General features: G+C 49.6%; 1 protein-coding gene across 1 annotated transcript in view; it reads right to left on the bottom strand.

Annotated features, from left to right (window-relative positions):
* GPC4 (glypican 4) overlaps nucleotides 1-13,129 on the bottom strand; it is a 145,751-nt gene extending 132,622 nt beyond the window's left edge. Inside the window, exon 1 of the mRNA XM_004606377.2 lies at nucleotides 12,414-13,129. Coding sequence (XP_004606434.1) covers nucleotides 12,414-12,573 — 160 coding nt within the window. The 5' untranslated portion in view covers nucleotides 12,574-13,129. The remainder of the gene's footprint in view (nucleotides 1-12,413) is intronic.
* Between the last annotated feature and the right edge of the window lie 4,025 nt (nucleotides 13,130-17,154).

The following is a 17,154-nucleotide window of genomic DNA, read 5'->3' as shown; positions in this document are numbered from 1 at the left end:
CTCCATTTTCATACCAAGAAGAACCTCACCAAAAGTATCAGACAATGCATTTATCACAGAGCAATGTTACAATTGCTTCTGTTCCCCCAAGAAATTGTCCTCTCCACTGGTGCTGGGAAACGTACATTGGTGGAGGAATGGGTGTTGGAATACTGTATGACTGAAACCTTACCATGGACAGCTTTTTAAGGATCTATCTCACAGTGATTCAATAATAAAATCCTTAAAATGAAAAGAACTTGTCCTCTCCATGTAATCTACTCCTTCTAGGACAATGTGTGTTGTCATTCTCCTCTCAACTTGCAGAAACAAATGGAGATGACGAGGTTCAAATGTTCCATTCTGGACTCAATCTAGATGGTTGAGATTATCCTACGGATGACAAGATACTGTATGGGAACTATTGTCAATAATAGTGTAACCTGGCTGGAGCTAATAGTCCAGCAGTTAAAACACTTGCCTTGCATACGATCCACCTGGGTTCAATCCCCAGGGTCCCATAGGTCCCCCAAGCCCTCCCAGGGGTACAAACTGAGCACAGAATCAGAAATAATCCCTGAGCACAGCGAGGTGTGGCCCAACCCCCCAAAAAAACTCTAAGGGGCTAGAGAGACAGTACAGTGTGGTAGGGTTCTTATCTAGCGCATAGCCAACCCAGGTTCTCAGGTTCGAATCTCAGCACTCCATATCATGCCCCAAACCCTGCCAGGAATAAGCCCTGAGCACAGAGCCAGGAGTAAGCCCTGAGCACAGACAGGTACGGCCCCCAAGCCAAAAGAAATAATAATAATAATATTGTAACTAATTTTAAACATGGCCCAGGGGCCCAGATAGCTTAGTGGTTATAAGACCCAGCCTTGGGAACAGAAGTCTTTGAGCTGGATCCCCAGTGCCACCCATTCGTGCCAAATGGAGTCCAGTGGCTTTGCTGTCTAAGACCTCAGGAACTGAAATATCTAGTGTAAGATCTCCAGCAAGTAACACATTTCAATATGGGTAAGCACTGAAGTCAGGGATGCAAACCTCCATCAAAGAAGTATGAACTCCACGCTAAAGCCCAGGCAAGTTTTATGGCTGAATATGCACAACCTGGTGGGTGCATCAGCCCTCCTCTCTGCAACAAGTCACAAAAAGCAAAGGGAAAGGGGGAAGCAAATAGAAAAAATCTTTTTTAAAAATTTTATGGGGGGGGTCTGGAGCAATAGAACAGTGGGTAGGGCATTTGCCTTGCCAACCAAGTTCGATTCCCAGCATCCCTTATGGTTCACTGAGCACCACCGCCAGGAGTAATTTCCGAGTACAGAGCCAGGAATAACCCCTGTGCATCTCCAGGTGTGACCCCCTCCCCCAAAAAAGATAGATAAATAAATAAATAAATAAATAAATAAATAAATAAATAAATAAATAAATAAATAAAACTCAGTGAAAAAAATTATGGAGAGGCTGGAGCAATAGCACAGCGGGTAGGGAATTTGCCTTGCATGCAGCCACCCCGGGTTCGATTCCCAGCATCCCATATGGTCCCCTGAGCACCGCCAGGGTGCTCCTGAGTGCAGAGCCAGGAGTAAACCCTGTGCATCACCGGGTGTGACCCAAAAAGCAAATAATAATAATAATAATAAATTTAGAGGGGCCAGAGGGGGGTGGCTCAAGAGTCTGAACACCTGATTTGCACATTGGAGGTCTAGATTCAATTTGGCACCATATTTGGTCCCCCAAGTACCACCAGGAGCAATCCCCAAGTACAGAACTGGAGTAGAGCCTGAAGCCCATCAGGTGTGGCCAAATTACATACTGAAAGGTTGTATACAAAATTTCCAAGAAAATAAAATTCAAAAGATGTTCAGTGATCATTTTGCAAATGTCAAATCACTATGCGGTACATCTGCAGCAAATAAAACACTGTGCAGTCATTACGCCCCCATAAAAAATAAATGAAAGGGACTGGAGAGAGAGTACAAAGGTTAAGGCTCTTGCCTAGCATGCAGCTGCAGCCACCGCACTGGTTAGAGCCCCAACACCCCACAGGGTCCACCAAGCACCCGTCAGCCGTGGCTCCTGAGCACACACCCAAGAGTGGCCCACAAGCACTGCTGGGTCAATACCCCACCTACACAGAAAAGAATAAAATAAATGAGATAAGCCAACATTCTCACCAAAGTAAACGCTCTTTCTGCACATTCTTTGTCTTAGAACTCCATTGCATAATTTTTGTTGGTGGGGCAGGGGTGGTGACTGTTCACCAATCAATTTCTATTTATGGCTTAGGGGATCATGTGGTGCCAGGAATCAAAACCTGGGCACCCACATGAAAAGTATGCACACCAACACTCTGATCCATCTTCTAGGCCCCACATAATTCTTGCTTGTTCCTCGAGGACCACTTACTTCTCTCTCAAGAATTCTGGAAAGTTCGCAAGCCGGAGAGATAGTATAGAAGGGAGGACAGGGGCTGGAGCAATAGCACAGTGGGTAGGGCATTTGCCTTGTATGCAGCCGACCCAGGTTTGATTTCCAGCATCCCATATGGTCCCCTGAGCACCGCCAAGGTAATTCCTGAGTGTAGACCCAGGAGTAACCCCTGTGCATTGCCAAGTAGGACCCAAAAAAAGCAAAAAAAAAAAAGAAGGGAGGACATCTGTCTTGCATGTAGCAGAGCTAGTTCACTCCCTGGCACTGCATATGGTCCTCTGGGTACTAACTGGGTGTGTCCAAACCGACCCCCTCCCAAAAAAAAGAATTCTGTAAGGTTTAACACATAGATGCCACTGCAGCAATTTACTTAAGCCACAATCAAGTTAAGCCACCAACAGTATATGCTAGGATCATCTTAATCAGTTTCCTCTTTAAGAAGCCATCCGGCTTTTCCTGATAGGTTACCTATCCTTTCCGCATGATCACATGGGTTTTCGTGCAGCTACCTTGCAGGGTACATGCCAAGTTGTTCAGGCTTCCTGCATTTCTAATTGGTCCCTGCCCTGCCATATCTTGGAGACTCCCCTCTTCTGCCATACACTCTCCATTTTGTAAAAGATGCCTTTCCCCCTGGAGTGGAGCCTCTTTCACTCTACCAGTTAGTCATGCTGGGTTTCTTTTTTTTTTCTTCCCCCAAGCAGCTGGTCTTTTTGATGTCTGGCACACATTTATCTGGGCTTCCAATAAGATGTTTTTACATAAGTTGGTGACTTTTTTTAAACTCCTCCATTCAACTCCCCCTTTCTTAATTTCTAACATTTGTTCAAGTTTCCTTTTCAAAAGCTGAATACCTGGCTGATAGATCGCTTTGATTTTTTTCCCTCTGCCACCAGATTGCTGAATTCAATGAATCAGAACTTAAATATAATATTTCAAATTACCTCCAGGATGGGATCGCTTCATGAATGTTCTGCACTTTTCATGTTCTCTAGAGTAAGCAACAGATGTTTAACCAAGTGGAATTGAAAATGCCAGTTCTTACCTGTTTGTATTTTAGTGTGTCTATTTGGATAAAATATTCTGATAGCCTTAAAAGCCTGTGTAGAATATTCTGCTTGGTAAAGAGAGTCAGCTTAAGATTTCATTTTTTTTTTCAAAGGGAACGGATGTGTACCGAATGAACAGCTCTATATGCAGAATCTAATATGTTTACATTGCTCTTCCAAATTTTCTCTCAATTGCCTCATCACAAAAGTCAAGTGCGTCTACCTTAAAAGATATCTCTGAGCAAAGAAACACCCTACTGAATCGTTCCGAACAAATCCTAGAGCACTCAGTTATTAATAAAGTGGTAAAGACAAATACTTATCCAAAAGAATGAAAAAACTCTCTCCAAGTTATCCCAACATATCATGGAGATTTACTCAGAATTTATTTCACTTCAGAGTGTTTAGAGCCAGAAAAGCAGGAGAGCAACAGACCATGAGATGACAATTCATCATCAAAGCAGCATAATCCCATGATAGCACTGGTGTCCTGGCAGAGAACGGAACAGAATTGTTTATGTTGGGTGCAGAAGAAGAGCTCAGGGAATGAAAGGGACTGCTTTGCAAGCGATCGGTCATGAGTTCTAATGCCCAGTGGCCCACATGTACCAAACTTTGCAGTTTGAGCCCGGCAGCTCTACTACAGCCATGACATCTGGTGCCATTATCCACTTCCACCTGCATGATCAGATGGCTGTTATCAGCACCACAAGAAGAAATCTAACCCCTGGCGACCATGATTCTAACTTGGTTACCTGAACTCTGAGTGCAGTCTCTGGAGAGCATGTGTGCAAATTCCACCAGAAAAAGCACAAACTTCAGTGAGCACTGAGGATGAGAGGGTGAGCACCGCACCTAAAGTGGATGCCCCCCCACACTGAGCACCCCAGCTTAAATCATTGCAAAAATAAAAGGTAATGTAGGGAATTAAAATTATTGGGGGGCAGAAAGTACACAAGTTAACTGCTTGCTGACCTTGCATGCAGCCAACTCCAGCTTCAATCCTATCACCACACAGGGTTTCCCTGAGCACCACCAAGAATGAACCCTGAGCACAGAATCAGCAGGAAGCCCTGGGCACTACTGGGTGTGGCCCAACCTCCCAAATACTCCACTGCCAGCATTTTTTTAAATTTGACTGTCACCACACACATATACTTGTTGGGCATATATTGCATTAAGTTACTATAGGACTGGAACGATAGCACAGTGGGTAACCCAGGTTCGATTCCTCCGTCCCTCTCGAAGAGCCCAGCAAGCTAACCGAGAGTATCCCGGCCGCACAGCATATGGTTTCCTGAACCACTATAGGAGTGAGCCCTGAACACAAAACCAGGAGTAAACTCTGAGCGCTACCAGGTATGGTCCACAAACAAACAAAAAATATATTTGAGGGGCTGGAGCAATAGCACAGCAGGTAAGGCATTTGCCTTGCCTTGCACACGGCCGACCCGGGTTCGATTCCCAGCATCCCATATGGTCCCCTGAGCATCGCTGGGAGTAATTCATGAGTGCATAAGCTAGGAATAAACCTGTACATCGCCGGGTGTGACCCAAAAAAGAAAAAAAACATATTTGAGGGGCTGGAGTAATAGCACAGCGGGTAGGGCATTTGCTTGCAAGCGGCCAACCTAGGTGCAATTCCCAGCATCCCATATGGTCCCCCGAGCACCGCTGGGAGTAATTCCTGAGTGCAGGAGCCAGGAGTAACCCCTGTGCATTGCTGGGTGTGACCCAAAAAGAAAAAAAAAACATATTTGATGGGGTCAAAAAGATAGTAGAGGGAGCAGACAACCTTGCATGCAACCTACTTAGGTTTGATCCCAGGAACCTCCTAAGGTCCCCCAAGGCCCACCAGAGTAATCGATGAGCACAGAACCAGGAGTAAACCCTGAGCACTGCCAGGTGTGGCCCAAAATAAACAAAAAAGGATAGAGAGACAGCTCAACAGGCTGTCTCTCTATCAAATCTCTATCAAATCATATCAAAACATGATTTGCCTATAGGACACCTGGGCCCAAAATAAACAAAAAAGGATAGAGAGACAGCTCAACAGGCTGTCTCTCTATCAAATCTCTATCAAATCATATCAAAATATGATTTGTCTATAGGACACCTGGGTTCAAACTCTGGTGTCACATATGATCCTGTGAGTACCTCCAGGAGTGAAGCAGGGATACAGGGCTAGGAGTAATCCCTGAGTACTGCCAAGTGTGGCCCCTACTTCCCAACCCATCCCCACAGTCCACGTTTCAAATCCCTCCTCTACCACACACTAGCTCTAAAACCATCAGTGTATTTCATAGTTCCTCGACTACCCTTTCCTAATAAAATGAGGACAAAGGGGCAGGAGCACTAGTAGAGCAGGTAAGGTGCTTGCCTTGCACACTAATGACCCATATTTTATTCCAACATCCTATATGGTTCCTTGACCATATAGTTCCAGGAGTGATCCCTGAATGCAAATCCAGGTGTCAGCCCTGAGCACCTCCAGGTGTGGTCCCCAAACACAAAAAGTAATGGGTCCACGGAGGTAGTACAGCGGGTAAGGTGCTTGCCTTGCTTGCAGCTGACCCGGGTTCAATCCCCAGTATCCCATAGGGTCCCCTGAGCACCATGAGGAGCAATTCCTGAGTGCAGAGCCAGGAGTAACCCCTGAGCACCACCAGCTGTGGTCCAAAGCTCCCCCAAGACCCCCAAAACAACAAAACAAAAATTAAAATAAATTGGGATTTGGGGTCTGGAGCAATAGCACAGCAGGTAGGGCTTTGCTTTGCACACAGCTGACTTGGGTTTGATTCCCAGCATCCCATATGGTCCCCCAAGCACAAGTTAGTTATAATTTCTGAGTGAAGAGCCAGGAGTAACCCCTGAGCATCGCCGGGAATGACCCAAAAAGCAATAAATAAATAAATAAATAAATAAATTGGGGATGAAGAATAATTCTGATAGCACAGTTTAAATGAAAGAACATAAAGGCTCGAGTATAGGACCAGCTTCAGAGAAAACATACTTGCTCTTTTCATGAAGCTCAAATGCATTTGGTACATGGGCATGACCTCCATGTCAATACAGTTCATATTACTAGGGAGCTAATGTTCATTTCCACTTAATGGTATTTCCCATGTTGAGACAACCAAAAAATTTCCTTTTGCATTCCTCATCTAGTCTCCAGCTAATCACGAAATTGCATTCAACCCAATATGAATGCAGCAACAAAGGAAAACAGTAATTATGCCGAAGCAAACATGTCCTATTTGTATAAAAGAAACAGATTGAGCTGCATTAAGCCAGAACTTTTCTTCCTTTCTTTTTTTTTTTTGTTTGTTTGTTTTTGGGCAACAGCCGGCAGTGCTTGGGACTTACTTCTATTTCTGTGCTCAGAGATCACACCTGGCAGTGCTCAACTGACCATATAGAATGCTGGGAATTGAACTGGGGTTGGTCACATGCAAGGTAAGCTTCCTACTTGCTTTACTATTGCTCTGCCCCTCATGTTGCCCCAAGTCCACTCATGATCATGTCCAAGAGGAGTTTCTGTACTACTTGAGTCCATCTCTATACGATCAGAACCTGTGGTCCCATGAGACCCGCTTCTCATGTCATACGAAGATTCAAACTGATGATTCCAATAGAAGATCACACGCTCCCTGCAAAATCATCGATTTCAAGTGGAGAAAAGGGAACTGAATCCTGAAGGCATGCATGATGTTACCTACAATAACTGCCAATCAAACGTCCTCAGTAGGGTCAGAGAGATAATATATGGGTGAAGACACAGGCCCTGCATGCAGCTCAATTCACCTCAATCCCCACCACCACATCTGACCATATGACACCCCCCAGGCACTGCCAGGAGTGGGTCCTGAGCATAGGGTTGGGTGTGGCCCCCCAATTCACAAACTAAATATAAATTTTAAAGATGTAGTATTACAGGCAAGGCAGTTGCCTCGCAAATGGCTGACCCACATTCATTCAATCCTCAGCATTATATATGGTCGCTCAGGCCCTGTCAGGACTGATCCCTGAGCACAGAGCCAGGAGGAAGTCCTGAGTACTGCTGGATGTGGCTCAAAAACAAACAAAAAAGACTCAGTATTAGAAAAGTATTCCTGGAGCATGAGTGATAGCACAGCGGGTAGGGCGTTTGCTTTGCACGACCCGAGTTCAATTCCCAGCGTCCCATATGGTCCACCAAGCACCACCAGGGGTAATTCCTGAGTGCAGAGCCAGGAGTAACCCCTGTGCATCGTCAGGTGTGACCCAAAAAGCAAAAAAAAAAAGAAAAGAAAAGTATTCCTACTTCTCCAACACACACTTTCCCCCACATAAATCCTGATAGAGATTAAAGAATTCTGCACTCCTTGGACACACACACACACACACACACACAAAACAGGACACACTGTTCACAAACATAATGGGAATAGGAAACAGGAGCTCCCTAATTCCAACTATGACACCAAGTTCCCCAGATATCATTCACCATCCCTGCAGAAGGGACATCTAGCAATTCTGAAGCCCTCTAGTCAACGGGCCTTACCTTTAAAGACAACTTCAGCAAAGATTAGTCATTTCATTTATATTGGCAATTTTATGAGTAATAAAAGCCAAGTGTTGCATGTCCTCTGTCTTTATGAAGGGAGGGACAAGGAAAATGACTATTTTCAGGGCTGGAGAGACAGGACAGAATGGCATGTGCCTTACACACAGCTCACCCCAGTCCAATATCTGGCACCAATAAAGGTCCACCACTCCAATACCAGGAGTGATCCCTGAGCTCAGAGCCAGGTGTTAAGCCCTGGGCACAGCTAGGTGTGAAGCCCAAATCCCCACCTCCCACCCCAAAGAAAATGGCTATTATCACATTTCATATTTTATATATATACTTGTATATATATATATAAACTAGTGAACTATCATTACCAAGCTCACACATTCCCACTTACTTAGCTTACTTTCCCCTTTCAGAGAAAAAAAAATCAAAAGTTTCCCAGCTCCCAAATTCCATCTTCTTTATTTTTGTTTCATCTGTTTGGGGGCCACACCTTCTGGTGCTCAGGGTTAACTCCTGACTGACTCTGCACTCAGGGATCACTCCCGGCAGGGCTCAGGGACCCTGTGGGTTGCCAGAGATCTAACCCAGGTCAGCTGCGTGTAGTCCCAAGTCTACCTTTTTTTTTGGCAGAGCAATTAGCCTGGCCTGAAAATGGTGAACATACACACACACACGTTAAAATATATATGTGTATATATTTTAAATGGTTGGCATAACATACAAAATAGAGAAGTTATTTCCAAGACCCAAAGACAGCCACTAGGCATTATTCATCTTTTGAGGTTGTCAGAGGCTCCAAATGCAACCAAAGCATTCTATGTTTTTTTGGAAAGGATGCCCTACACCACTGCCTGTGGGTTTGAGGACTCAGAAGTCTACCTTTTTAAAGGGACAGAACACATTCCCCGGAAGCACGGGATTCAGCTGGATCATTCCAGTCACTACCTCAGGCAGGGCAGGGGTAGGAGGGCTCAGTATTGCCCACTTTGGGAAACAATGACTTCAATAAGCCTTTGGTCCCAAATCACTTCTCCCTTAGGAGTTCCGGGGCATGCCTCCTCCTCCCCCTCTGGTCCAACATCGCAGGCCACGTGACACCCCAATTATGCATGCACGTGCCTAAGCTCCTGGCTACCTGGCAAAGTCTGGGTGGCAGCGCCCCCCTAACCCTTCCTATGCCCTCCCCACACACAGACACTGCACACAGTAGGCACTCCAAAAAGACCCGCCCATTGAAAGCTGGAGAAAAAAGCGGGGCCTTTGTGTAAAAGCGCTCTTTTGATAGCGACATCTGGACTCCCCATTATTTGATAAGCAGAGGGGTCAAGCGGATAGGCAATGCACGAAGTCGGCTGCAAGCCCTGTCAGCCAAGATGTACTCCCGACACCCTTGAGAGCACATCAAATTATCTTCATTATGATCTCAAGTGACTGCGACTCCTTAAGGGAGTCTTTTCAAAGCCTGTACAAGCCGCCAGGAGGCTAGAAGGCAAGTGCAAGGCCAGGGGAATAAAACCTTCAACTTGAGCTAAGCCTGGGGCGAGGCAACCAGACTACTGTGACCCTCCGGCCTAGGAAACTCTCTTCCACTGGTTGGACTTGATGCATTTTAAAACTCCACGTTCATGTGCATCTTATCTCCACCGCCCAGGGCAAAGACATGGCAATTCATTCATTCAGGGTTCACTATATGAACTATACTTTCCCCCTACCACCACCCAAAAATGACCAAATTTTGCTGGAGTAGACAAGGCTAATGTATGCATTTGGAGAGGCCAGGGTGATGGTAAAGATTACCCCTGTTTCTATACTGGCCGTCTAAAGGTATTTACTTGGGTCTGTCTGTGTTGTGACAGCGTCCTAGACGCAAATGAATGCCTCTAACACTCCACATTTTTGAGCCATTCAGTCATGCATTTTTGTTATTGTTGAAAGTGGTGCGAAATTGCACTGCATGAGCTAAAGTCCTTGGTGGTCTTCCAAGGATTCCAGCTAAAAAGGCACTTCCTTTGTTCCTCAGGAGAATGCAGTCCAGTAGGTCATTCAAAAGGGGAAATAAAAGCAGCAGCCCTGGGAGGGAGATGAAGGACAAGACAAAAAGAATAAAATGTTTTGGGTGTGAGCACATTAGCTTCCATTTCCTGCTGCTGGTCCCTAAGAACTCTCCAAACTTTGCCGGGAGATAATGTCCAGTTAGACACCTTTAGGCAAAAAAAAAAATCCTCAGGTGTTTTCTGTTGACCACAAGGATCAAAGGACACACCTAGTCCAGTCTCCAGCACACTTCAAACTTCCTTTCCCCTGCTGCGCCATGCCGGCCAGGGAAGATGTTCTGCCTGGTGGGTGTCAGACTGCACAAAGTTTGAGCAAAGCAGGGAGGGGAGTTTACAACTGTCCCCCTGGATGCCGGTAGTCCATTTCAAAGACACATATTGTTTGCATGAGCAGAAAATGAAAACTTGTCACATTCCCGTTAAGCGCACTGCTGCATCCAGCCCTTCAAAATGCAGCAATGACAACTGTAACCTTCACGCCAATCATCTTGGCTGGGCTCAGGCCAAACCCGCGCCAGGGCACAAAGACCCCAGGTCTGACCAGCCAAGCCCGCCCAGAGCCCCAGCGGCCCGGCGACTGCTTCACTTCACTTTTCCTGGCAGGGCGGGGAGAGAGCGGGAAAGAAAGAGCTTTTCAGGGCTCTACAACCAATAAAATCGGGCTGTTGAGAGGGCATACTTGAGCTCCCCAAAAGACAGGCAGCTCAAGGGCAAACAGTCTCTAATCAGAAGTGTGCGAGTTCTTTGATAACTGCCAAGGTGCAGTGTGCGCCACGGCTGCTCCAACAATTCGCTTCTATTTCGAGACAGATGCTGCTTCCACTTGCAAAGTGCCCGGCAACTTCCCTCAATTACCTTTGTAATTTATGTGTAATTGATGACCGCACTTGATCTCCAAGGTTATTAATAGCCCCCCCCCCTTTCCAAGTGACCCACAAGTGTGCCCAAGCCTTTGGAACTGCCTGGTCGAGATTCCACTATTTGCTTTGCTGGCTGCCTGCCCCCCTCTGCCCACCCCACCAGGGGTGACCGACACCTCGAGGCAAAGGCGTGCTCTGCTCACTTCCATGAAAGATTCGGAACGGAGCCTCTCTCCCCGGGCTCCGATCGCTCGCTTGTCCGTTAGGTTGAGCTGGCCACGAGCCAGTTAGAATTCGGGTGCTTTTTTCTGAGCCCTCTGGGCGAACGGACTAACCTGAGCAGCCACTGGCCCCAGAGCGCCCCGCGGGGCTGCACGCAACAGTTGGCCTCGGCCAAGGAGTGCGACCTGGCAGGGGTACCGGCTTGGCCCCGGTTGCCCGTGCACAGTGGAGGGACCAAGGGCACCCTTCCGAAATCTGTCTCTCCAGCGCTCCCCGAGACCCCACGCACCCCACCCCCCAACCCAGCAGCGCCCAAATCCCGCGAACTTTTTTCACCCGCTAAGCCGTCTCCATTTGCATAACCATCTCCAAACTGCGATTCAGGTTTCCTGGAATCTGTCCTTTGCAAGGTCTGTAAGTGAATGTGCAATTAACCCTTAAAATGGTGTGAGAAAGGAAAATGGGGGGGGGGGGAGAGAGACTACCCGGCTCGTCCCAACACCTTCCGGAAAGCAATAACGCACCCCCGAGACGGGGTTTGGAGGGGCGGCGAGTGTTTTGGTGAAGGTGGTGCGTTTTTTGGTTTTGATGTTTTGGGGTTTTTTGTTTGGTTGGTTGGTTTGGTTTTAGTTTTATTTTTTGCTTTTTCAAGAGGAGTTCTGAAGCCTCAAGAGCTACTCCAACTCCAAAGCCGGATCGGCAGTGGGAGCGAGGCGGGGAGAAGGTTGGTAAAGAACATCCATGAGACATAGGATTCAAGTTCCACGTTCGACGTCCCCCTCCCCGCCCCGCAACCTGGCAAGACTCTCGAAAGTTCCCCCCCTCCCCCGAACATCCCCAAATGGCGACCCCCGCCCCCGCCCGGCTTGTCGGCACCCACACAACAAAGCGGGGCACCCTGTAAGGAGTTGAACCCGGAAAAAGGCGAGGGAGCTGGTGACAGGCACTTTGCGGGCCAGAGTCGTCCTCGAGGGCTTCCTGGGACCTGAATGGCGAGCGAGCTAGGGAAGCCGGGACAGAGCGCGGGAGTGGCACCCCGCAACTCCGCGGCACCCCGCCGCTCGCAAGGAGCACGCGGGGTCCGCAGCGCCCGCGGGGAACGCTCGGTGCCAGGGCCCGCCCGGGCGCTCTCGCCTGCCCAATTTCTCCCTCTGGGCAACCTGCGGACGTGGGGCCGGGACGAGGGGTTTCCGCGTTCCCGGGCACGGGGGTGCCCACTTTTGCGCTCGCCTTCCCGGGGTGGGTTGCTCCCACTTACCGTTGATCTCGTGCGTGGGGGCATCGTCCTTGTCGAAGCCTTTGGACACGTAGAGGCGTCGCACTTCCGAGCAACTTTTCGACTTGAGCTCGGCGGCCAGCAGCGCGGCGCTGAGCACGGCCAGGGCGCAGAGAAACGTGGGCATGCCGAACCGTGCCATGGTGCGGGCCAGGCGGACGCGCTCCCACCTTCGGGGGACGGGACGGGCAAGTGGCGGGCGCCCGAGTCAGGGGACGCGCGGGGAGGAGTCGGAGGAGGAGAGGAGGAGGAGGAGGAGGAGAAGGAGAAGGAGAAGGAGACGAGGGGCGAAAAGTGGAGCTGGGCCTCGAGCGCGGCGGGCAACGGTCCCCCGGTGCCAGGCGCTGGGGTGGAGGAAGAGGAGGAGGAGGAGGAGGAGGGCGTGGAAGCGGTGCGCCTGGAGAGCCGGGGCGCGAGCCGGGGAGGAGATCTCGGGGCTCCGCGGGAGCTGCGAAGCGGCCGAGCGGGGCTGGCCGGCACGATCGGGGCTCGGGGGAAGGTGGCAGGCGCCGCGGGGACCGCGCAGGGAAGGGGCGGCGGCGGCGGCGGCGGCGGGCGGGTGCTCGCTGCGCGCTGCGGGGCTGCCCGGCGCGGATCTGCTCGGCTCGCCCGGCTCGGCTGGCTCTGCCCTCGGCCGCGCGGCTGTGCCCTCCTCGGCTCTGCCGCTGATTGACTGGCCGGCGTGCGCGGCGACGCTCGACAAACTTGGCCCAGCGGGCGGCACTCAGGGGGGAGGGGACAGGCGGGGGTTGGGGAAAGGGGGGGGCCGGGCCGGAGACGGGCGGGAGCAGGCAGGGCCGGGGCCAGGAGAAAACCTGGAAGCGGGGTGTCGGATCCGGAGCGGCCAGATCCACTTCCTAGGGGGCCGCACCGGGCGCGCGGGCGCTCCCTCGAGCCACGCCCCGGCCGGCTCCTCCCTTCAGCCCTCCTCCCCGGGAGGCGGGGGAGCCTGCCGGCCGCCCCCACCCCACCCACCCCCACGCGCGGGGACCGAGCCTCACTTCTGCTCCAGTGGAGAAGCTCGAGCCCCGGCGCCCCGGGAGGCCGGGACACTTGTTCCGCTGCCCACGTCCAGCGCCTCGGCCTTCTGCGCGCCGGCCACCTGGCCCGAGGCCGCCTTACCTATCCCGAGCCCACCCCACCCCCAGCGCCTGCTCTAGCCGGGGACGGGAAGGCACCCGCATTGCTCGCATTGTTTCGCCGCCCGCTCGGGGTGGCGTGGTGGGGGGCGGCACTCGGGACCCGGAGCTGGCCCTAGCGCCTTCACCTGGACTCCCCAAAACTACTTCCCGTCCTTACTCCCCTCAGGGAGCATGAACTTGTTCGAACCCACCACCACCGCCCACCTCCCCCCCCCACAAATGCCCGCACCAGGTAGATATTGCAGGATTGGGCTACAAGTCTTAACACACACACACACACACACACACACACACACACACACACACACACACACCCTCTCCCCCCCCCGCCCCCCGCCCCGTCGCTCCCCGCCCCAACTGCGAGGCGATGGGACAAAGTCGTGGTTGATTCGCATCGCTCAAGCCCAAGCCTTCCTTCTACGGGTAGGGAAACTGAGGCCCCGAGGACGAAAGCGAAGTCTTAACACGCAGCAGGGCGGAGGTGCATCGGGAACAAGGATACCCGAGGCTCAGGGAGTAAAGGTAACCCAAGCACCTAGCATTCATCTCAGCCACACACGGAATAAAGGTAGCCCCGACCTCCACCACGACCCCCCCACCAAGCGCCATTCCCCCTCTGCCTTCAACCAGGCTTAAATGAGACTAAACGCTCTCTCAGGGACCCCCGTCCCCTATTTCTCCACCAGAAAACTGGAAATGGGTGAATCTTCCCACCTTCCAAGCTTTGTCAGATTCCATTAATGAGTGTTTTTGAAGCTCCCAGACCTCCTCTAATGAAGGGAACTCCACAGATTGGGAACTTGTCATTACTGCTGTTATTGTTACAATCTGCTTTAAGAGGTTAGGGTGAGAAGTGCCTCAGACACCTCGGGAGTGTGCTGGGAACTGGGCAGATAAAAGGGGCTGGAACTTATTATTTGGCTAGACTCTCAATTCCCATAAAATTACATAGGGTGAAGATATGAACCATCATTGCAATTATCGCCCTCATAGGGTGTGTTGAGACTTCCTCCTCCTCTGTTGTTTGTAAACCACATGGACATGGTTGGCTCTCACGAGCTGTGGAATGTCTCTGGACTCTTCCACACTTTATTACTCCGGACTCTTCCACACTTTATTAACTCTTGGAGATCATCAGTATAAACAGATTGTGACCTGTCTCTAAGCAGGACTTACAGTTTCCCTGTGAGTTCACTGAATGCAGAGCTCTGTTTTGCTAAATAGGCAAACTCACCTGCAAGCAAATTTCTTGCCATCCAGAGGGATTCTCCGATAGTCCAAGGTTTTCCTCCAACTGATAACCATCAGGCCCCCCAGCCATTGCTTAGCCCAGCACTTTCAACTTTCATTGATTAGTGCAGTCACTGGAAGATGTTCTTTATCAAAGAGACGTCGAGCTAAAATGCAACCTACATTTATAACCGAATGAATGAAATCTGGGGACTAAGCTATGAAGCCCAAATTAGGAAGCTTCTTTTCGCACCCTGTTCAGCTCGTTCCTTGCCTTCCAATGTATTCCTGCTCTTCCAGTTCATGTCTTATTAACCCAAACTTGAGCCTTTTCCACGAGAAACAGTAACCTCTGGCTAGAATCGGATCTGGACAAGTCTGAACTTTACCACACCAGGCAGGAACCCCAAAGCCTGCTACTTCAAAGCTGCCTTTCATTGAAATACAAACGGGGCGAACAACTGGCAATCTACGAAACAAATACCATCCAGCTTCCCCTTTCAGAAGTTCCAAAGTTCCTCATTCCCTCCCCCACTGCCACCCCAGCTTCCAAGGCTCTGTGGTGTACTCCGTGGTGTACTGCCCAGAGTACAAGAATCAACAAACTCTCAGACCAATGATGAAGCACTTTTTTCATTATGGGAAAATACCCAAATATCAAAGTTGTCACTTGCACCATTTAAAAAGTGTTCAGGTCTGGGGCCGCAAGAGATGGCACAGTGGAGTAGGGCACTTGCATGCAGCCAACCGGGTTTGATCGTTGGCACAACATCTACCCCTGAGCACAGCCAAAAGTGATCTCTGAATACAGAGCCAGGAATCCTTCCTGAGCACAGCTGGGTGTGACCCCCCTCCCCAAACTAGCAAAATTTTCCAAATAAAGTATACAGTCCTGGCCTTGGCCGTAGCTCAGTGGTAGAGTACATTCCTGGCATGTATGAAGCCCTAATTTTGATCGTTGGCACCGAAAAGAAGTTTTTTTTAGAATCCAATTCAATAGTATTTAATTCTGGATAGTTGAGGGGCTGGAGCCATAGGACAGTGGGTAGGCATTTTGCCTTGCGCATGACCCACCTTGGTTCGATCCCCGGCATGCTGTATGATCCCCCAAGCACTGTCAGCAATGATCCCTGAGTGTAGAGTCAGGAGTAACCCCAGAGCATCACCACATGTGGCCCAAAAACAAACCTCCCAAACTCTGGATATTTCATATCCAGGGATTCACACAAGTATCCCGCTTCTTTCACATCACATTATACTTTGAAGAGGAATTCATGTGATTGTGTCCCAGAGCTTATTTGTGTGGCTGCTAATCTTATGTTCCAAGGGTAGCACTTTTGATCATAGGAAGACTTTACAGTTTGTGAAGTACTTCCATATATACTCTTACACTGTTAAAAAAATATTTGTGGGGCTGGAGCAATAGCACAGCGGGTAGGGCGTTTGCCTTGCACGCGGCCAACCCAGGTTTGATTCCCAGCATCCCAGAGCCAGGAGTAACCTCTGTGCATCGCCAGGTGTGACCCAAAAAGAAAAAAAAATATTTGTTCAAAATAGATGAGCAGGGAACAAAAGAGCTAGTACAGGGGTTAAGGCACATCACTTTGCATGCATCTGGTTCCATCCCCTGGCACTACTTTAGGTTGACTGGGCACAGATGTACTAATCCAGGAGTAAGCCCTGAGCACATCCAGGTGTGGACTAACCCCTACCTCCAAATTGATGAGCAGGGACAGAGAGATCCAAGAGTTGGAGTGTGTGATTTGCATGCAAGAGTCCCTGATTTGATCTTTGGACCCATGTTCCCCTGAGTACTACCAAAAATTACCTCTGAGCACTTAGCACCACTGGGCATCGCCCCCAAAGCAAAAATAAATAGATGCAACAGATGTGCACCCTTAGTCTCAGCAAGGTTATGAGTCTTGCCCATAGATAAAAAATTCTTGAGATACTGGATCAGGGTGAAATTTTTCATACTGATGTCTAAGTCACAGATTAGGGGCTGGAGAGGGCACTTGCCTTGCATACGGCTGACCCAGATTCTATTCCCAACAACAAAGTGGTTCCCCCCAATCCCCTCTAGGAGTTATCCCTGAGCTCGAATCCAGGAGCAAGCCCGGAGCACTGCTGGGTGTGGTAGAAGAAAATCCTAAATAAACAGAATGAAGATATAAGTCCCAGATTAAGGATACTGAAATCTCTATGAGTTTTCTGAAACCTTTCCCCTGTGGCCACCAATTTGTTGTTGGTGGAATCATACATTATGCGTGGAATTTCAACTGGGGATGGTCAGTCGTTCTAACCTACTACAAAGCACAAAAATCTAGTTGCACTTGGGTGTGTGGGGGGTG

Source organism: Sorex araneus, chromosome X (assembly GCF_027595985.1).
Source record: "Sorex araneus isolate mSorAra2 chromosome X, mSorAra2.pri, whole genome shotgun sequence".
NCBI lineage: Eukaryota > Metazoa > Chordata > Mammalia > Eulipotyphla > Soricidae > Sorex > Sorex araneus.
The sequence above is the reverse complement of the archived record's forward strand: the minus strand, read 5'-3'. Positions and strand labels throughout refer to the sequence as shown.